General features: G+C 32.8%; 1 protein-coding gene across 1 annotated transcript; it reads left to right on the top strand.

Annotated features, from left to right (window-relative positions):
* The first annotated feature begins 1,691 nt into the window (after positions 1 to 1,691).
* On the top strand, positions 1,692 to 19,064 carry LOC123658487 (phosphoglycolate phosphatase 1A, chloroplastic-like). Its single transcript, XM_045593895.1, has 6 exons — positions 1,692 to 1,899; positions 11,097 to 11,254; positions 15,666 to 15,800; positions 17,226 to 17,433; positions 18,011 to 18,155; positions 18,543 to 19,064. The coding sequence occupies exons 1-6, from the start codon at positions 1,812 to 1,814 to the stop codon at positions 18,724 to 18,726; spliced, it is 918 nt and encodes a 305-aa protein (XP_045449851.1). The 5' UTR covers positions 1,692 to 1,811; the 3' UTR covers positions 18,727 to 19,064.
* The last annotated feature ends 3,842 nt before the right edge of the window (positions 19,065 to 22,906 follow it).

Below are 22,906 nucleotides of genomic sequence, written 5' to 3'. Positions count from 1 at the left end.
TAGACTAAATAATTTCTGCAAACGAACTAATTGTAACACATTATATTACGATCTATAATTTGGATAGGCAGGGTGGGCAACTCGAGCAGTGAAGGTGAGCGTTGATGCGCATCTCAAAGGAGGCCACCTTAAACCTACACCTAGGTCGCAAGTCCTGGGACCCGGCACCTGCACAGTGAATCCACCGAATGCTAAGAAGCTCGTCAATTCAATTTCCTTATTTTTTTTGAATAAAAACTAATCTATGCGTCAACAATAATATCCAAATCGCGTATCTGAGTGATTTCTTTTCCAAAAGCAAAAATTAGTTCTAAATGTTATGCTGTTACATTTGAGACTATTTAGATTCATAGATGTGCATTAGCTGCGTGGCTACGGCATTAAGGTAGGCCTAGGTAGGCATTAGGCATTAGGTAAGGCCACCCCCTCTCTTCCCGTCGGTGTCGTAAGAGACGACTAAGGGATATCACAGTTCCACTACCACCTTGGAACTTACAAAAACCGACCGATGGCAGGATAACCATCCAACTGCTGACTTTGAAATGCACAGGCCAAAGACGGGCGGCAGCGTCTTCAGTGCGACAAAGTCAGCCCTGCGGTCACCAACCCGCCTGCCCAGTGTGGTGACTATGGGCAACACACATGAGTTCAGGCCATTTTTGGAATGTGTGGAGGCATATGTCCAGCAGTGAACTACGATAGGCAGAAGTGATGAATATCTTTATAAGACTTTGTATGTTGAACACACTGCCTTGAAAAATGCTTTACAAATTGATTACCTATATCCATTCCTTTAGTGAAATCGTAGTCGGCCAATGTCATCGAAGCTAGAAAAGCACGTTTATTACTTCAAATATATTTTCATGTAAGAATAAAAATTTAGAATCAGAATTAGAAATTTAAAATTAGAAATTTAGACATTAGGTTTTAACTTCACGTTAAATCCTACATTTTCAACATATTTATTATCATCATTGTCTATAAGATCTTGACATTTGCTTCTGAGTATTTTAGATTCGATCTCACCGAGAGGATTACCATATTTTTCTAAATAATAATCTGTATTTTTTTTTCTAATCGCCTTTTAAGATTGTGCACACTTGTTAGTTCTTATTATATTTTACCTTTCTTTTTAGAACGCAAATCTCTATTATCTTACGTAATTTAAAGTTGAAAACATTGTCCATTTCATAAATATCACTGCAATTAAAATTATTTCGAATTTTATTTTCGTATTTATTATAATTATGCGTATTTACGGCATCATAGTTTGCACACTTCAAATTACAATAACAAAATGTGGTAAGTTTAAATAGTTTTTCATATGAGTTATATTTTAAGATTATATATGATGGATGGTAATAAAATTATAGACACTAACACTATACAGTTGTGTAACTGTCTTTAAACGTGATACCTTCATGTTAGTAAATATTAGATCTAAAAATATTATCAGTATCATTATGTTGCTTTAAATTTGAAAGTGCCATAAAATCCCTGATCATAACAGGATCACATGATAATCACTTATTGACTATTCGTAGATAAAAATAATATTATCTACAAATACGACGGACGAAAATAATCGTCTAACAGTGGAAATGTTAATTATACAACATGCAACTCACTGTGCTATGTCGCGCAATTATCGCCTTCATATCCATCAGCAATAAGCGCTACAAAGCGCTGCAGAATATATATTTATATATACACGATCTTCAACACTCGAGCGCAGTACACAAAGACACAAGGTTTAAACCGCACGTGTCTGTTGATTTATCGATAAAAAGTGTGAGTGACATAAAATCGACATGGAACCTGTGAATCTCATGAAATTAGATGGGAAGAAATTGAAAGAATTTTTAAACTCGTTCGATTACGTGTTCTCGGACTGTGACGGTGAGTCGAGTTATATTCTCGTCGTGTGTGTCGGTCGATACCGCACGTTGCTATGGAAATTATTATAGGTTAAGTTCCGTGAATCACATTATTCCGTGGATTTGACGATAAGGAATCGATTATTTCCGTCCTTGTTCATTCATGGACATCATTAGATAGTTTTATTTCAATAAATACTGTTATAGAAAATAGCATTTTATTCTAAAAAATAAAAATGTACATAAAGCAACGACAGTATCAGCTGATTAAATTTTAACATTGACCTTTCTATTATCTATAGTGAAGAGGCTTTCAGTTTATCATTCGAAAAATATATGTAATAAAATGTGTAATTATAAACATGCAGGCACTATTATGTAATTTATCAACATTGTATGTTCCCTTGTAAGATTACTTTTAAACAATTTTGGTAATAAACATTCCGTTATGAAAATAATAAATAACAATTTAATTTTCTGAACTACTCTTCAAAGTTTATTGTATTTTAGATTAAATCTCGGAATATGAAGGAAGTAATAAAATTATAACTTATCCTCTATGTAAATAAAAATACACACGAATGAACTTGTACATAAAATTTTCGCACCGTACAATTTTGATACAGACATAGTACGATATATATTTTTCTAATTGGATTAAGATCAAATGCACCTTTTTTAACTAAATATTATTTTAATATATTATTTTAATTCTAATGGTCATGATAAATAATAATAGGTTTTTCTCTGTCATAATTTCAAATAGGAGAAAATAAAGAATGACGTAAAGATAAGTAGTGCAGGTGACAGACAAATATATAATCATATGTATTTCATTTTTTTGACGCCGCGTTGGCGCAACGGTTACAGCCATGGATTGTACCTGTTGCGTTGACGGTTGCGGGTTCGATCCCCGTACATGACAAACATTTGTATTGGCCATACAGGTGTTTGCCGTGGTCTGGGTGTTTGTGCAGTCCTTGTGGGTCTCCCCACCGTGCCTCGGAGAGCACGTTAAGCCGTCGGTCCCGGTTGTTATCACGTACACCTGATAGCGATCGGTACTCATACTAGGGAATATATCCGCCAACCCGCATTGAAGCAGCGTGGTGGATTAAGCTCTGATCCTTCTCCTACATGGGGAAAGAGGCCTATGCCCAGTAGTGGGATATTACAGGCTGAAGCGTATGTATTTCATTTTTGTATAATGATGTATGTGTATTTTTACTCAATAATTGATATCGTCCTAGGTGACACTAATCGTCATTTCTCTGTGTACACTTCTACCGCTTTAACTACGCTTTGTCCTATTATGCTCAAAGGTTGTCTGGAAGAGATCGCTCTTCTAGCGATAAGACCGCCTTTGTACACTGTTCTTTTACTTGTAATATGTTATTGTGTTGATTGTTGTTGTGTACAATAAAGAGTATATTATTATTATTAATTATACATTCAACGCATCCTAGTAATTAGGTCCTCTTTTCATTCCAATGTCACGTATAACGACAACTACTATACCAGCTTCGGAAAACTGTACTGCCAGTACTGTAATAATTTTAGAAGTAAAAATTTTTTACGAACGCTTGGGGAGTAAGCTGGTGATTGCGTGACGAGATCGTTACGAAAATGGTGATTGGGTGAGGCGAACGGAGTAAGAGAGAGATGTGAGCACACATTTTATTTCTCTCTTTCTCTCATAAACAAGTTACGTTTGGTATATCTAGGACACAGTACAGGCCTATTGTACAGAAGTTTTACTTCAGTCGTGTGGTCTAAATCACACACGGTTTTTTTTTGTAAAACTTTTGTACGTAAGCTTGACTTGGGGAGTAAGCTGGTGAATGCGTGACGAGAGCATTACGAAAAATGTGATAGGACGAGGCGAACGCAAGTTGATAGGTAGATATAAGTTAGTGAAGATAGTAAGAAAGAAAGTTACGTCTCGTATATTACTGTAGGTGTACTGGGGTAACTATAGAAGATTTACTTCAGTCTTGTGGTCTGTTTATGGTAAAGTACACTCCTATTTTTTCGGATTTTTTAAGTCACCTGCGCCCGCATTCTAGAAAACTTTCTATATAGATTCGCCATCGAGGGAAACATCAAGGAGGACATTAGATAATATATACGATATTTGTTGGTAAAATGTATATATATCTTATATCTAGTCTTAATAACTAATATTAACATTTTCGTTGTCTCACAAATTAATTTACCTAATTGTGATATATAGTGAAACTGTTATATCTGTTTTAATTATTTCTCATTACAAATTTTTCTCATTGAGTCATTCGTGAGAATTCGACGTCATTGATTTTAATTTTTGCAGACGGGTTAATTATGTTTACACTATTTATATCAGTTGATAATGATACACGTTGAACACACGTGAAATTAATGTATACGTAAATCTTTTACGTCTTTAAGTATGATGCATGTTTTATACTTGTTCTTAACAGAATTCATCTTATACTTTTTGAGATAGGTACTTTTTTTTTCAGGTAGTTTGATAAATTAATAATCAGATTTTATTTATACAAAATATTATACATATTTACAATTCACAACTTAAGAACTAAATATTTACAGATAGTTTTGGTATAAATCATGTCCGCGTGGAATTGTACCAAGAATGCTGGCAGCATTTCCCCGTTGAATCGCTATGCCGATTCTCTGGGCAAAAAATGCACCAGCCCTCTTGTCACCAGTGGAGGCAATAAGGCGATATGATAATGATAGGTACTTGACTTACAATTAGAATTCAGTAAGACTACTTTAGTAGTCTTCTAAAACACATTGAATCATTTTACAGTGCTTTTTAAGAAATTCAATATAAGAAATGAATGTGATGATGTGAAAATGAATATAAGAAATGGTACATGTATATAATTATTAAAGTCAATCACGACAATCTACCGCTTAAAATTAAAACAAGTAGAACAAACTTGCAAATAAAAAGGGAAAACAACAACACAAATATTACGATAAAACCGAAAACAAAACAAGCTTATTTTCATATTAGACTAATTAATACCCTTGGTAAGTGAAAACTATAAACTATTTACTCTATATTTGGTAAATACTTAATATGCCTAAATAACAATGATAATAATAATAGTAAACGATACATTATTACTCATCAATTATGTTCATATAATATAATATATTAGTTGTTGCTTTGATTATGTTGGTTAAAGAAATGTCATTTAATTTTATTTTGAAATATATTTTGGAGTATATTTTTGGAAAATCTCGTAAGTACAGAATTCTGTACGTATTTGCTGTAACAATTCAGGACATGTATTATTTGAATGTGTCTAGGTGGCCACGAATTATATCATACAATAACCCCATGTCTAATACCTCTCTGTGTTTCGTTAAGGCAGATATCTATGTCATCATTACAGCCTATACAGTCCACTGCTGGACATAGGCCTCCACAAGTTTACGCCAAAAATAACGTGAACTCATGTGTTTTGCCCATAGTCACCACGCTGGGCAGGCGTGTTGGTGACCGCAGTACTGGCTTTGTCGCACGGAAGACGCTGCTGCCCGTCTTCGGCCTGTGTATTTCAAAGCCAACAGTTGGATGGTTATCCCGCCATCGGTCGGCTTCTTAAGTTCCAAGGTGGTTGTGGAACCTTGTTATCCCTTAGTCGCCTCTTACGACACCCACGGGAAGAGAGGGGGTGGCTAAATTCTTTAGTGCCGTAGCCACACAGCACATATAGAGATATCAGATATCTATGTATTCATCGCTTTTGTCAGCTTTTCTACGCCTAAATTTAAGGTGGTAAACTAATTTCTTCTATACACTGTACATGCATTTTATATAAAAATCGTACCGCGGAGACCAAACAGGAGCAGCGTATTCTAAGATGCTTCGGACATACGAGTAATAAACTATTGTAAAGGTTAGAGGATCTTTTAAAGTAGATTCGCGTGATAAAACCAAGATTCCTAAGTGCTTTATATACATGACAACAACCGGGACCGACTGCTTAACAGCCAGCGGCCAGTATAAACAAGGCAAGTTAAAAACGCCTAGCAATAATAAGTTATGGAGAGAAAAAGTGTCAATTGTGTGTTGTACACTTTTTTCAAACTGTTCGTTACGAATATTAAAATCGTTCAAATCAGGTGGCAGATAAACCAGAATAAAACGCAGTGTGCGGCGCGAGGTTAATGGTATAATTTGTTGTTATATGGTAGAGATATACACAGTGACTCAGCAGCACGGGTGCCCCGCCGCTCCACACACGGTTCTGGAGCTAGCTCCAGTCGCCTAAATGTTATGCACCTCCTCTACTTTTGTTTGTCGCTAAGCAATCTCAATCGGAACGAAATATTTTATACCTACCATCACTAAAAGCCGTGTCCAAAATATCACTCTACAACCATGTTTCTCTGAATGATAACATATCATTATCATTAATTAGTATATTATTATATAAATGTAAACATTTGGTTCGTAGGCCACGAACATTCTGATAGTTGAGATTTAAGTTCATATTACCCAAAAATTATTATCAGGCGTCTTAAAATTTACGAAATTTCCATTTATTTAACATGATTACACACGTCATGTGATTAATAATAACAATATAGTTATTTAATAGCCGATAATGTTTAAATACATAGCAGATATAATAGATATATAATTTATTTCTTCACTTGAGTATCACAACATTAGGTACTGAGAAAATAAATATGACAAAACAATCACTTTACGTATATTTTTAAGTCCTTTGTATCTATGGTGTTGGAGGAGGATGATGTATCGTTTTTTCGTACAAAAATTTCGCCGTTATAGATCCAGACGTGTTGGAAGGCGGCACTGGCTGTCACAGGTTTTTCTTAAGTAGCATTTTGTAAAAGGGAATTAAGCGCTCGTTGATATACTTTTTTAGGCTCTTTGGATATCATAAGACCCAAGTCTGCGATGCTTTTTCCTCCGATTAGCCGATATGATTTTATCTTTCAGTAGCTGGCTACCCATTTCGACTTCAATATTTGTAGGCAATTTCGCGTTATTTATTTTTTACGGTACACGGTATATGCTTATGGTATCTTATTTCGTTACATAAACGTCTAAAGTCATGCACATGAGTAAAAGTATCCGAAGAAGGTACGCATTTTTTTCACACAGGCTATCACGCTATCAAGAGCAGCATATTGAAATCTCGTTTTACATTTTAGAGACAGTTTTTGTAGATGATTGAGAAAGCTAAGATGGATGTGTGGAGTGACGGGGAAAGATTGGATTAGAAATGGGTAAATAAGGGGAAGTTTGAAAGTAGCACCCGTGACGGAGAAAATGAGGAGCAATAGGATAGCGTGGTATGGGCATGTAATGAGGAGGGATGAACGCTATATTGGTAAAAGAATGTTAGGGATGAATGTCGAAGGACGAAGAGCGATCGACAGACCAAAAAAGCGATCAATGGATTATGTGAGTGAGGATATGAAAAAGAAAGAAGTAAGCACTGAAGTGACGAATAAAAAAGAGGAATGGAAGAGGAAAACATATTGTGCCGACCCTACATGAGTGAGATAAGGGCAGGAAGATGATGATGAAACAGTATTATTTGTACATCTCAACTTCTTTTTCGAGTTTTATAATATCATTAATATCCTTAGACACAGCGTGCGTTTAAGTTTGGAGATCGTCGAAAGATTTGGTATGAAAGTCCAGTGACTTAAAAAAAGGTCAGCAAGGTCATTTCTGAAGTTGTTATTGCGATAAGATATCAATAGTTTTTATTATTATACTTACTTGAGTTTTAATTTCGGTAATTTCTGATCTTATATTGTACATAAATTCGTCGTTAGACATCTTCATATTTTAAAGATAGGACTTTTTTGATTATTTTCTTCCTAAAAACGTTAATCAGCCTTCTGAACATTATCAATTTCATGTTGTTTTCATTTCTTTTCAATGTTTCGAGACCCTGAGGTTGTAAAATTGTAATCGCGAGTTGTGGGTTTAATTCTCGCCTGAGTCTAGGTGTAATGTTTTATTTATATATTTATATATGTATTCTTTCCACGTATAATAATAATAATAATAAATACTCTTTATTGTACACCACAAAGAAACCTTACAAAAAAAGTGATACGTGCAAAGAAAGATTATACAAAGACGGTCTTATCGCTAAGAGCGATTTCTTCCAGACAACCTTTGGGCATAGGACATAGCTTAGAAAAAGAGAAGCGGTAAGGAAGTGTTCAAACAGTTGATAAAGACCAATAAAGACCAAGAAATTTATACACGTATATTTATCAAAAAAAAAAAATTAGATATAGCAGTCGGCTTACTTTAGGAACAGACGACGTTTGTGAATGTTATAATATATTTTTTATTTTATTAACATTCAAGTCATCATATTATGCTTATCATTGTATGTGTATACACAACATTGTACCATATACGTGGTATTTACATGGATTTTTTCAATAAAATCTTATATTATTTTATTCAAGAAGCCTCATAAGTACTATGTGTTCAAATTAAATAAAATCACCATGAATAACAGCGAAGCTACGACTGATTAGGAATGTAGATTTTGCAGAAAAGAATCGGCAAGAAACTCCACAGTAACACTTTCTTAAAAGAAACGATCTTTTGTTACAAATTTAGTAAAACGAAGAATTAGAAACACACCGCTACCTAACCATATTTATTTGTCATTGATGTAATCTGTTCGAGATAAATAATTAGCTTTTGCTATTTAATGTTCTATATATGAAAATGAATTTTTGTATGTACGTTCTTTATAGAATCATAAATTATGCATTTGATCATATCATGATAATCAGCAAAGTGTTGTGCATGAGCCCACAAAGGTTCCTGAGTTGGTACGACCAAAAAATAAAATATTTTTTTTATTAAAATCGTATCGCGCGCAAGGTACAGCTAGTTTTTAAAATAAATCGTTGTATGTATGTAATCGTTGTATTTGCGAATACCATAATCTAGAAGAAAGAAACCTTTACTACTTTAATATTCAAGTGTTCGGAAACTTGGAATTACAATTTTATCATTATTTCTCAAGTTTATCATTGTTATTTGTTATTGATAAGGCATTGCTATTAAAATATTTATCGTTCAAATATTGTTATATATACTGGGACACATTTTAAATATATCTATTTAACTAAAATATAAAAACATTACACGGAGAAGGTGTTTAAATTGAGAAGTTAAGGCAATGACAATTTTATCAAAACAATAACTTTAAGGATTTTCGCTAACTCGTCTGAATTTACTATAACATTATTTAGACTTAATTCAGTTGATATTTTTGTTTATTATGTTTCTCACAGGCAATATGAGTTATTGTATTTCATGTGCACTTAATTTAATCATCAGAATTATAAACTATAACCTCGATCTATTACAATTAGCTAAGTCCCCGATCCGACCGGATGCGGTCGGAATGAAAGCGACATCGGATGGCAATTTCTAGTGTGTTCCTGCAATCAATAAAATAGGAAAAGGTATTGGGGATAGTCGGCAACACGCTCGCAATACTGCTTGTGTTGCAGACATAATAAGTTGATAGCTGTTACCACTTATTACAAAGTGGACCGTACCTACTATTGTTTGTCAGTATGAATGATGTGACATAGAAAAAGACAACAGGCAACCAAAACAACAAGATAATATTTCCCAAACAACATTTGTTGTAACATAAACATAAATAGAATTTTTCCGCTGTATAGGGCCACAGTCTAAAGTACAATATTACAGTATCAATCAACTTATTTATTTGGATTAATGGATTTCACAATAGCTTCCTTGAATACCACAACAACACGGATGTTTTCGCTGATGTCGCGAATAAGAGATAACGTGAAGAAGATTGTCGCTTCAGCCTGTAATATCCCACTACTAGGCATAGGCCTCTTTCCCCATGGCCCCAGGCCCATAGGCCTTTTTCATGAAAATGATCACAGCTTATACACGCTGATACAGGCTGAAGCGTAGTTAAGCGTATGTAAGGTTTATGCAAATGTTTTATAAGTTGAAATTATATTAAAATGACATTATATTTGCATTTGATTTATTAAATAATTACAAATATCAATTAATGTATTTTTTGCATTTTGATGTAATTATAAAAAATTTAGTTATCTATTTATTATTGCTATTATTGAATTCTAGTTATGTTTGATTATTATTAATATTTTCTTGACTTACCTCGGACTTATTGTATATAAATTATATTTACTTATAAAAATTTTAAATTTTTTGTAAGATTCCAGGCACTCCAGACTTTTCTTATTTTCCGAGAGAGATAATTTATGTGTTCATTATTTCATACGCGATTATCAGTGAAGGCTCTCATATATAAATCCATATCTTATTCAAAGTTTTTAATCGTGATTATAATAATGTACATTAATCCACTCAAGCTTAAATTTGATTAATTGATTCAGTCTGTTACATCCCACTGCTGGGCATAATCATCTTTTTCCGTATAGGAAAATAGTTGAAGATCAATCCATTACGCTGTTTCACTATATGTTGGCGGATATATTCTCTACTATTACTTATCAGGATCCCTTTCAGGACCTATACGTTTTATTGTAAAGTGTGCATATTTCGGTTGCTAAGAAAATTTTAAATTTAATGCGCAGTGGAAAATTTACAGGTTGTTACAGGAGCGACTTTTCGTCCAATTTAAAACTTTTGCAAAAACTCACGACAGACCTAAGCCATAATTGAACAAGGAGTGCCATTGCCACCTTTGTTTCTAGTTCCAATTAAAATCCAGTAGCAGTAAAAACTTAAAATTCATTTCAAAACAAGTAGATTGTGGCTACAATTGATTTTCATAATCGGAATTTTAACAAAATACTACAGCTATTTTACATTAATTTAACAGGCGAAAACTGGTATGTGCAAGCTCTCATTATAATGGTCAATTTCCTCGTGTTTTGGGTTATTATCGTCAAGATCAAACACCATGCATTTGGTTTTTTCTCCGCGTTATATTACTGTCAACGACTTATAAATTTGGTCCTAAATAATTTATAATATAAATCCTCTTCAATCACTAAGGGCCTATACATTTTATAAATATGTTACTCGTAGTTTTTAGTATTCCGTAGTCGTTGTTTAGGCGTCCGTTTTAAGTGCTCAGGCACTTTGAAGTTATTCCATTGTACTCTTACTTTCAAGTTACTTATTAAGTTTGCTTTTATTTATCCTAGGCGTGCTGTGGACCACAGCTCCTCTGCCAGGCGTGGGGAAATTCTTCGAGCTGATTAAAGGATTTGGAAAAAAAGTACACTTCGTGTCTAACAACAGTATAAGAACTAAAGAAAATTATGACTCAAACTTTCAGGATGCTGGCATTAAGGATGGAATCGTAAGTACAAAAAATATATTAATAACTTACAAATATTTTTATATATCGACTAGCCCGTTGGCGCAGTTTGTAGTGACCCTGCTTTCTGCTCCGAGGGTTGTGGGTTCGATTTCCACCCCGAGTCTGGGTGTAATATAAATATTTATTTATATGTTTATATATGTATTATTTATAAGTATGTTTATCGAAAAAAAATATGAAGCTATATACCAGTCGGCTGTTACCTATAACACAAGCATTAAGTTGCTTATTTTAAGAACAGACGACCGCGTGTGTATTGTGTAGATATTTATTTATTTATTTATTTATATATCCACATTTTGCGTTTAAAAGTAAAAAAAGGAGAACAGATAAAACAATACAAATAAACGACACAAATATAAAAACATACTTTAGCCAAAGATAGTCGTCAGATGTAAGATGGTATCCTTTAAATATCTTTTTTTTTTTTCTTTTTCACAATTAAAGTTCACATTAGTTGTATATTATATTAATTATGTTCAAAATGTAAGAAAAAAAGTAACATTACTAATTAAGATAGAACAGGCTTTAGCCCATTATTAATTTCTGCTGATAAAGTATACGATAGCCAATTCGAAATTTATGTGTAAGTTATACGTTACCGGCATTCGATATAACAGTCCCTTACACGGTAATAATGATACATATTTTGCAAATTTATTTAAGTGCCTATCTACCTATTGTAATATAAAAATAGTTTATTTTAATTTTTTTATTGATTTTATAATCCTGTAGCAGACATACGGAAGATACATAGCTTCTTATCAATATTACTCATTCGGACTAAAAATATCATTATAGTCCCCATCTCATAATAAATGTACAAAAGAATGCCAGAAGACAGTATATTACCTACAATTCTCAATCCATTTGTCGAAATACTCATAGCCTCAATAATGGGCAATATGTAATAAAGTCCCAAATAAGGCTTTGGACTTTGATTGATCAGTCAAATCTAGAAGCCTTTGTGTCAAAAGAAAGAATATATGATGTATATTAATATTTGCTGGGTCTTTTGTGACTGCTGATTGCCAATCTTATCATAAAATCTTTGTTCGACCAAATACTCTTATGAAGAGTTTCTCGTTTCTATATGATTTGACTAGAACAATATCACAGTTTCACCTGCGTTTAACTTCAATTATTGCTAGAGTTGATGTTAGTAACACACACTTCAGCCTATCGCAGTCCACTGCTGGACATGGCCTCCACAAGTTCTGGCCAAAAATGTCGTGAACTCATGTCTGTTGCCCATAGTCACCACGCTGGGCATGCTGGTGGGAACCGCAGGGCTAGCTTTGTCGCATCGAAGACCCTGTTTGTAATAAGTGCTCGTTTTCTTTAAATCGAGGTATGAATTTTTAAATCCCATCCATTGTCGATTAACAAACTTTTTAAGATTTTTTTTTTTTGTCTTGACGGTGTATTTTTTATTTATTTATTTATGTTGGTTTCTATTTTACCATTGTAATAGTATATTGATACGCTACCGTGATAAGTTAATCCAGATAAGGTAATCCGTTATTACTTGATGTATGATAATAACATTAATGATAAATATTGTTATAATAGATTACATAAAACATGGTTTAGCTTCTTATAAAATGAATAAACAAACAAACAACTCTTAATTTTCAATATTGTAAGCCTATTTAGTACCTACGTCTGTCTTTGAAAAGTATTAAGAAGTAATAAATTGTTATTATTCCAACTACACACATACATAGAGACTCGAATTCTTTTCAAAGACTTATTATTAATTTTTTTGTTGAACCAATATAATAATAATAATCTTGATAATAATAAAATAATAATATTTCTTAAAGACACCAAATCGAATTATAGAAAATGAGAAAAATTATAACAAGTTATTAAATTATCAGGTATAGGACCATATAATTAGATTTCATTTAGCTCTAAGCAATTTTGACATCAAGTGGGCCTTACAAGTAACAAAGTATGTTAAGAATATCAGATTATATGTGATACGACCTTTCATGCTCATCATAATTAAAGCCCAAAGGTTGCCTGGAAGAGATCGCTGTATTAGCGATAAGGCCGCCTGTTGCAACTGATGCAAATTATATTTTTATATATCATTTGTTATGCTGTTAAAACCTTTTATTAGTGTGCGAAAGTGTAAGTAAATAAACATGAGTACACGCCATTTTTGGCGCAAACTTGTGGAGGCCTATGTCCAACAGTGGACTGTGATGGGCTGAAGGGATGATACTTCCATATGCATTTAGTAAAAGCCGTTATTTTAATACTACAAACAGACACTCAAATTTTATTTATTTGTATAGATATAAAAATTACATTTGTATATGGGGATCTATCTCCTCTTTTTCTTATAATTCGCTGTGCTCATTTCGATTACTCGTTTCTACTTAAATCTATTACTTTTCGAACAACAAAGTTAATAAATTAACACCATTTAAGAAAGAAACGTCTAGGGTAAAGCCCCGTCTGTCCCGTCTAAAAAAATTACATTTTCAGTATGTTATCTTGTATAATATAAACTGTTTTAAGCAACTGAGCTAAAAGTAGTTAGCGAGAGATAAAATTAAGTTGATTATAAAACTAACTTACAAGGAATATCATAAAGTTTCCACTTAGTTCAACCAGTGTTGCCTTAATCATGTTTTTTTTTTAATTCTATCTAAATAAACTCGACGGCTTAATAATCTAAAACTATGTCCAAACATTTGTGTTCGAAATTAATAATACCAGAAATGGAAACAAAACGTAAATGTTTAATCGATTTTCAGTATCATTTAAAAGGCTTTCCAGTTAATGCCCCATTTTATAATTTTGGTAGCGGCAGCCAAATTGTACTAATTAATTGTATTATTTAATTTGTAAAACCACGCTACGCTGATCTTGGGCAAACTTCCAACTAACAATTCGTTTCCAATAAAAGTTTTTTATTTTATTCTTAGTGTTTTTTTTTTAAGAATTGTATTAGGGTTTTGCGAAATTCATTTATAGACTCGGTATTTTGTAATGATAGCGGACCTATTTATTAGGAAAAAACAATTAGACATAAAACAATTAGAATAGTGTGTAAGTGATATCTCGAGAAATACCTATTACATTTGCTATATTTGCAGATGTAATAGGTATTTCTCGAGATATCACTTACACACTATTCTAATTGTTTCGACTTCTTTTTAACTACTTGAAAAAAAAAGAGGTTCTCAATTCGACTGTTTTTCACGTTGTATTACTTGTCGATGTAATTGAAGCCGGTTTTTTTTTTTCGTTTACTAGAAAAATCAATTATAATATTAATACCTCATATCTTTTTCTGGTATACCAATTATGGTAATTCTTTTTTAATCTAAAGTTGGTGCTTGTTGTGTGGTCCCATTTCAAATTGATCAATACCTCACGAGGACTTTTAGTTTTATACCTAGTAATGCGTATTTAATTTACTATTTTTTCGACTACCTATGCCCTTGCTGAAAACCAAAATCGGTTTTTTTTTTGAGCAGACACAATTATATAATAATATGACATATATCGCACAATTTTGGCTACAAATTTTTTATTGAAATGTTGGTTCTTTCATGAGAGGATCATATAGTAGTTTCCCATAGGATAAGTTTCTAAACTTTAGTATTTGAAAATTCAAAGTTACCAACCCAAAACCTTAAACATTTCAGTTAGCGAACGTACTAGCGTACATTCAATCTTCAATTTCACTAATAGATTCTAATTATACTTTGGGTAGACACCGTTCTTATCTGTCACAATTAATTTAACGTTACATCTAACTCGTCAAGTTGTCAATTTAGGACGTCGTTAGTCAAATTACCGACTGGGATAGTTCGTAAATTGTAAGATCTGATTAACAAGATTTTTAGTTGAATTGGAAATAAAAAGTTGTTGTTCCTTTTAAACTGTATTTAGAATTAATTATATGAAACAAATTATTTTAGACAGTTCATATTTTACTTTGTGTATTTTTCTAATACATTTAAGGTCACTGGTTTTATATAAATATTTATAAATAATAAATCATACCTAGCGGTAGAATTTAACAGAAAATTTATTATTCAAATCGCAGATTTATTAAATAAGTAAACTTCTAAAATAAAAGTAGCCTAAGTTACTCCTTATTACATCGGCTATCTGGCAGTGAAAGTCCCGTCAAAACTGGTTCAGCAGTTTTAGAGATTAGCCGGAATAAACAAACAGACAGATAGACAACAGACAGACAGACAAAAATTGTAAAAAAGTTATTTTTTGTATATTCACCGTGTATAGATCCATGTGCACTTAGAAAAAAAGCGGTTATTTTAATATTACAAACAGACACTCCAATTTTATTTATTTGTATAAATGTGTAGATGACAAAAGAAAAATTATGTATTTTTTTTTTTAGAATAATCTTACAATCCCGTCAACTGCTATTGCTGAATATCTGAAATCGGTGAATTTCAACAAAGCTGTGTACTGTGTAACTTGTCCAGAGACTGTAGCAGTACTGGAGTCAAATGGATTCAAATGCAAGGAAGGAGTAAGTTCGAATTTCTTCATTTTCTATTAGTTGGCTAGCCCTTTGGCGCAGTCTGTAGTGGTCCTGCTATGGGGATTGTGGGTTCAATTCGGGGGAATCTCACGAGTCTATGTGTGATATATAAATTTTTTCATGTAAGTATTATTTATATGTCTCTGTTAAATTAGAAACAAACGACTGTAGGTATACAAAACATAAATAACATATAATTCGGAATAACATTATAGAATTATAGATTATGAAATTTATAATTTTTAGAATTATTTTAAAAACTGATTAACAATAAACGTGTGACTTAATTGTTAAACGTGTGACTAATTTGTTGTTTGTTGTTTAGTCATACTTGACATTGCTTATAATGAGCCAAAAATATGCTTCACTACATTATTAACGAATATATTGTTCTCGAAATTTTTATTTCCAGAGAATATAATGTTTTCCTCTTACTAAATACATTTTGATTCTTTAAAAAATCAAAACACAACTACTATACAGTACAAAATACTTCAAACTTTTAGTATTTCCACTTTGAAACATCAGCGGTATCGTTACCATTAATCGCTTTTGCTGTTCAATATTTGTTTGAACGTAACCTGATAAGGGTAACTTGTTCCTTATGACTCATTAGTTGTTTGTTGTACAATTTACCTTCTGTTTTGTTGTAGCTTTGTTACAATATGGTATGAGATAAAATAAATGTTACAACGTCTACTTTTCCTGTTTGAAGTATTATTGTTTACCTCCCTTTCTCTTGTATACTTTTTTCTATTTATATAACTAGGTCGGCAAACGTACGGTTCACCTGATAGTAAGCGATTTCCGTAACTTATAGATGTTTGCAATACAACACGCGTTGCCGACCTATCCCCCCAAAAGCTCTGGTCACCATCTCACCAACAGGAACACAACACTGCTTGAAAATAGTATTAATTAGGTGTGATCTTCTGTAAAGTCGAGGTACTGCCCCAATCGGGCTGCTCAATATTTTGAGCAGGAAATTTTCTGCTGTACCCTACCTCAGTTAAAGCGTGTTAATGTTTCCATAATGTTAATAAATTCGTTTTGTCCGCACAAACAAACAACTTGTCATACATATACATATTATAGATGTCTTCGTTCTAAAGAAATTCAGCTAAGTCAAAGAACAAAAAGTACAAAATATACTTTTATGAATTTCAGAGTTTATTTAAATTAAGGCCGTTGGTTCTGTTTTTTTTTTTTTAAGACACGTCAAAAAAGGGTATTAAAGGCAAAAAAAAGTTAATTCTACAGTTTAACTTCCTATGTTCCTTTGGAAAGATTGTATTACATTACGATTGATTTTGTTTTTAAAATCAATTTTAATATACGCAGATAATATTTATAATTATAATTAATCTAAAATAAAGTAAATATAATTTAGTAATTATAAATTCATTGTTCCAGCCAGAGATAGGCACTCATTACTACGGTGACTACATAAAATACTTAGCCGACGATGAAGAGATAGGTGCCGTTGTATTCGATAGCGACTTCAAGGTGAATCTGCCTAAGATGTACAAGGCCCTTACTTACCTCAAGAGGCCAGAAGTACTCTTTATAAACGGAGCCACTGACAGATACGTAACTTTGGAAAAGGAATCCTTAGCTTTAGGTATTATTACACGAATATGCGTGAATTTCGTTTAAAAATCTACATATAGTTATTTATTCATAAACTTCTAAGCTTGATAACGTTTAAAGGCGCTTATTTTAATAAAACTTCTCTACGCGTGCTTCACTTGGGGAGTAAGCTGGTGAATGCGTGAGGAAGTGTAGAGGGAGATATAAGTTAATGATAATAGAAAGAGAGAGAGTTATGTTTCGTAAGCTTTAATTCAGTCACGGGGTCTAAAGCACACTCGTTGTATTTTTTTTTGATTGTCGATATAATTTTGCTTTTTTTTGTGTACTGTAAAAGCCTCCCAATTTTGGGTAAAGGTTTCTTTTATAAAAGAGAAGGAATGTATATAAAAATATATTTAAATTGATTAACTTCTACAAATCAGAGTAAGTTGTGTGATGCGTAGAATACGTTTCCATAAGACAATTTATCTTTATAATATATTAATTTATGAAATAAAAAAGTCAAGTACCAAGCTTGAAAGTTTATCGATATTTTTTTTTATTCTTTTTAGAATATAAGTGTTAAGATATAATTTCGTGATATAATTTATTCTTTGTAATACCAGGTACAGGAGTATTTAGCGAGATAGTGAGTCAAGAATCGAAACGTACGCCAATCTTGCTTGGAAAGCCAGGACTTGCGTTCGGCGAATTTGCGATGAAACGAGCAGGTGTTACAGATGCAAGCCGTGTGCTTTTCATTGGTGATATGTAAGTTAACCAGTACTTTAAAAAATTACTAATACAGTTAGTTACATTTATTAAAACACTGTAAAAACTAAAAGTTAACTTTATGTAATATATCTAGATAAAACATTTTATGGAACCATATTACGTTATAATAACGCTGTTATAATTACGTTATCAAGGTATCAAGTTTTTTTATGTTTATAGCCTTGTAAAAAATACGAATTTTAACAAGCTAAGCTTTAATACAAAACAAAATATAAGATAAATAATTTCTTACTGATAACAATTTTATAAACTGCCTCGTCACGTTTGACGCCTGAAAATAAATCAACGGCAAATTTGTCTACGGGAGTTATTTCTTTATGTTTGCTATTTTAAAATATTTAAGATTTTTTTTAATGATTGCAGGATAGAACAAGATGTTGGTTTGGGCAGAGCGGTAGGTTTTCAGACTATGCTAGTGTTGACAAATAAAACAAAAGAAGAAATGCTGTCACACCCCACATTAAAACCAGATTACTACGCCGATTCCTTAGGGAGTTTAGTTCCTGTACTTAGCAAAGTACTTAATAATTATGTGAATGAAATCTAATGATGTTTTTTTATTCTGAAAAAAAATGCCATCTTGTTTTTTTGGACTCAAGTATATATAACACTAAACGATATAAACTTTACCAAGGAAAATATATTTTGTGATTGTAATTTTATTTGGAATTGTATAATGTAAATTTTGTTTTATGATTTTATAAAATAGCAATCGAATTAAATGTATAATTAAATATTATGTACTTAGGTAAGTATCTAGTACTATACATTTCTGTCAACACTACAAACAATGTACCCGAGAATCAATACAGTACTTATTTATTATTTTATTTATGTATAAATGCTATTGTTGCCAGTGCGCATTTTAATCAATATTATTTACAGTAATATTTAATGCACAGTAATGTTATATATAAAATTATTATTATAAATTTATTTATAAAAAAGAGAATGATAGTTATTACTTATTTTTTAATAAGAACAAACAGGTATAATATGCCCAAAGGTTGTCTGAAAGAGATCGCTCTTCTAGCGATAAGATCGCATTTGTATACTGTTCTTTACTTGTAATATGTTGTGTTGATTGTTGTTGTGTACAATAAATAGTTTATTATTATTATTATTATTATTTCTTTTATTCAATATAATTTCTTATGATTACATTTTTAAATATATTTATAAAAAAGACAAATAAAAATATTTAAAAATATAAAAATAGTAGTCCTCCGGTGGCAGGTTGAGGCCCAGGCCACCGGTAGTTAAGGTTCCAGGCTGAGGAACCTCCTCACAATGCGGGCCGTTTCAAGCAACACTGCCTTTTGAATCCGACCCTTGATCCAACAGTCAAGTGAGAGTTTCTTAAGGTGTTGGTCGAAACTCTTTGCTAATAGACCATTAACCGATACAACAATAGGAACAATTATTGTTGAGTCTACATTCCACATGCCGGTAATCTCGTGGGCAAGGTCTAAATATTTACTTAATTTTTCTTTTTCGGCCTTTACGAGATTATCGTCATGTGGAACTGTAATGTCAACAATAATTGCTCGGCGCGCTGATCGGTCTACTAGCACTATATCAGGTTTATTGGCTGCAATAAACCTGTCAGTGACAATAGATCGATCCCAGTAGAGCAATGCACGACCATTCTCAAGAAATGGCATTGGGCTATACCTATAATAAGGCAACTCATTTTCAACGAGGCCGTATCGAATAGCAAGTTGTTGGTGTATAATCCTGGCTACTTGGTTATGTCTGTGCAAGTACTCACCGTTAGCAAGATGACTACAACCGGAAACAACATGTCTAATGGATTCTCCAGGCTTATGGCAAGCCCGGCATATGTCTGGAGTTCCGTCTTTCATGATATGTTTCCGGTAGTTATTCGTCTTAATAACTTCGTCCATAATTGCACAGACAAAACCTTCGGTTTCTCCGAAGAGGTTCCCGTGTTGTAACCAGGATATAGAGCTGGGCTGGTCTACATCTGGGTCTGTCAGAACTTTGTAGAACCGGCCATGTAATTCCTTACTTTATTATTATTATTATTATTATATGTCTATTTGTTAAAGTCGCGTAAAAACAAAAGACTACGATGCTAAGTAAATAATATAAGTAAAAAAAAATTGAAATTTACAAAAAAGGTTTTTACAGTTTTTTTTATGTTTATCTACCTCAATAAAAATTGCTAATGCTTTATGAAATTATTTCATTTTTTTTTTCTAGATTAAATTTGAACATCTACGGAATGTAGAGCTTAAAATTCAAAACTTATTCTAAGTTTCGAAAAAAACTTTTTACAGAACCAATGCAGTAATTGATGAATACGAGTATATTAGACGTTTTTAGCTGCTTGGCTTTGAAATACACAGGCTGGAGACGGGCAGCAGCGTCTTCGGTGCGACAGAGCCAGCCCTGCGGTCACGAACCCTCCTGCCCAGCGTGGTGACTATCGGAAAAACACATGAGTTCACGCCATTTTTGACGCAAGCTTGTGGAGGCCTTTGTCCAGCAGTGGACTGCAATAGGCTGAAGTGATGATGAGATTGAAAGTGATATTACTAAGTTGTTTTTTTTTATGTCACTAGGTCGGCAAACAAGCGTACGGCTCACCTGATGGTAAGCGATTACCGTAGCTTATAGACGCCTGCAACACCAGAAGCATCGCAAACGCGTTGCCGACCCAATCCCCAATCCCTCCAGGAGCTCTGGTCACCTTACTCACCAACAGGAACACAATACTGCTTGAAAACAGTATTATTTTGCTTTGATCTTCTGTAAGGTCGAGGTACTACCCCAGTTGGGCTGCTCCATATTTTGAGCATGAAATTCCTGCTGTGCCCTACCTCAGTTAGATAAATAACATAAAAAGACACAGAGAATAAACATAAATAAAACTAACGCTTCACACTTAACGGCCCCAGTGGGATTTTTGCGTGTGTCAGGGGTCCGAAAACACACAGTACCCAAGCAGACCAGACCACGATGGACAATCTACACCATGGCCAATACAAATGTCTGTCGTGAGCGGGGATCGAACCCGCGACCGCTAGCGCAACGGCCAGTGCTGTGACCGCTGATCTAACGCGTCGTCAAAACGTTTTAGATCGTTGATGATTTTAAAAGGGAGCAGAGGATAATATATCTAAATTGTAAAGAATTAGCAATAATCCAAAAGTTGGCCCCCTATAAAACAATTCTCCTAGGATAGTGGTTTCTAATGAACAAAAAAAAACCGAAAACATATTTTTTATTTCATAAAATAACAGTAGTGACAATAATAAGTCTTCCAAACATGATTTACATTACGGTGTACGTTTTTGAATTAAAATAAAACAGGGACCGAACAAATTTTGCTGCGCCCCGGGCTGTTTAATACATTTAGCCTTTTGTGATCTCCACCCCTAACTTTCCTCTTCATCACATTGTATCCCGTTTTTTATTACATAATTATATTCAACAATTGTCCCTATGTTTTGCAAAACAACCCTTCCATAACACCGATTTGCACAGTTTTGGAAGAGCACGAATAATTTAAATAAATGTATGGTTTTACCCCAAAGCGTTAGAAAATAACCTCAATCATGAGCAGATTTTTGCGCCATTTTTGACGCGAACTTGTGGAGGCCCATGTCCAGCAGTGGACTGGAATAGGCTGTAGTGATGATGATGAGTGATGAACAGATTAATAATTTCTTTAGTTGTGATTTAAATGGTTAAAGGTTTTTAATTCATAAAGGTTTTATCAAGTGCCCGTATCTGATATATTTTTTAAATCGCTTACATTCTATTGTATTTTAAGGAGGAAACTATAAAAATATGTTTGGGTATCGGTGATATAAAGTGACGTTGACATTAATAGTTAATAGTTAGAAATATATATATATATATATATATATATATATATATATATACTCGGTATATATATGTATATATATATATTCGGTAAACAAAGCTCTGTTGAAGTCGCCATTGTTAAGGTATTCTTACTACTACTCGAGTATCCTGTTGATTAGAACTTATTAAGTATACTGTTTACAGGAGCGTTGTAGAAATAGTTAGTCAAAAATGGTATCAGCTTAGAAAACATGGCAACAATAACAATGTATTGAGAAAAATTCAGCTGCAGCCTGTAATATCCCCTATATATGCTGGGCATTAGCCTCTTTCCCCGTGTAGTGGAAGGATCAGAGGTTAATCCACGATGCTGCTCCAGTGCGCATAAACGGAGAGAAATCAATAAAAAAATTAATTTTAACATAATTACATAATTATCTCGTTAAAAAAGAAATTAAGTACAAATATAGCTTAGAATAAATAATTATTACAAACAACATCTATGAAGCATTCATGAATTTCATAAAATAATTGTTATAATATAACATGTATCAACGTTGCCGAGCTAAGGAGAGCTTCTATAGTCAAGTAGATAAAATTACAACATGAATACATGATATTCACCTTGTTCAAAGTACAATTAAGTTACGTAGAATTACTAGGCTATATATAGTACTTTATGAAGAGCTTCCAGGAAACATCCATACTTAGCATTTACGTCTATTCTAATACGAGTATATAACATTACGTTTTCTATTCTCATAATTGTAATGACATATATTTTAGTATAAAATATATATATCTAAATACACTTATCATATTTCATTTTGAAATAAATTAATTTGAGGAAAATTATAGTCATTGCGATATTATAAGAGAGCCAGACTAAA

This window comes from Melitaea cinxia, chromosome 12 (assembly GCF_905220565.1).
Source record: "Melitaea cinxia chromosome 12, ilMelCinx1.1, whole genome shotgun sequence".
In the NCBI taxonomy this organism is placed as follows: Eukaryota; Metazoa; Arthropoda; class Insecta; order Lepidoptera; family Nymphalidae; genus Melitaea; species Melitaea cinxia.
The sequence above is the reverse complement of the archived record's forward strand: the minus strand, read 5'-3'. Positions and strand labels throughout refer to the sequence as shown.

Bases quoted from the DNA above. Each gene is read 5' to 3' on its own strand.
- LOC123658487 (XM_045593895.1), top strand. From the start codon at position 1,812: ATGGAACCTGTGAATCTCATGAAATTAGATGGGAAGAAATTGAAAGAA. The intron at 11,255-15,665 runs GTAAGTACAAAA...TTTTTTTTTTAG, and splicing joins CTGGCATTAAGGATGGAATC to AATAATCTTACAATCCCGTC. The intron at 15,801-17,225 runs GTAAGTTCGAAT...TCATTGTTCCAG, and splicing joins GATTCAAATGCAAGGAAGGA to CCAGAGATAGGCACTCATTA.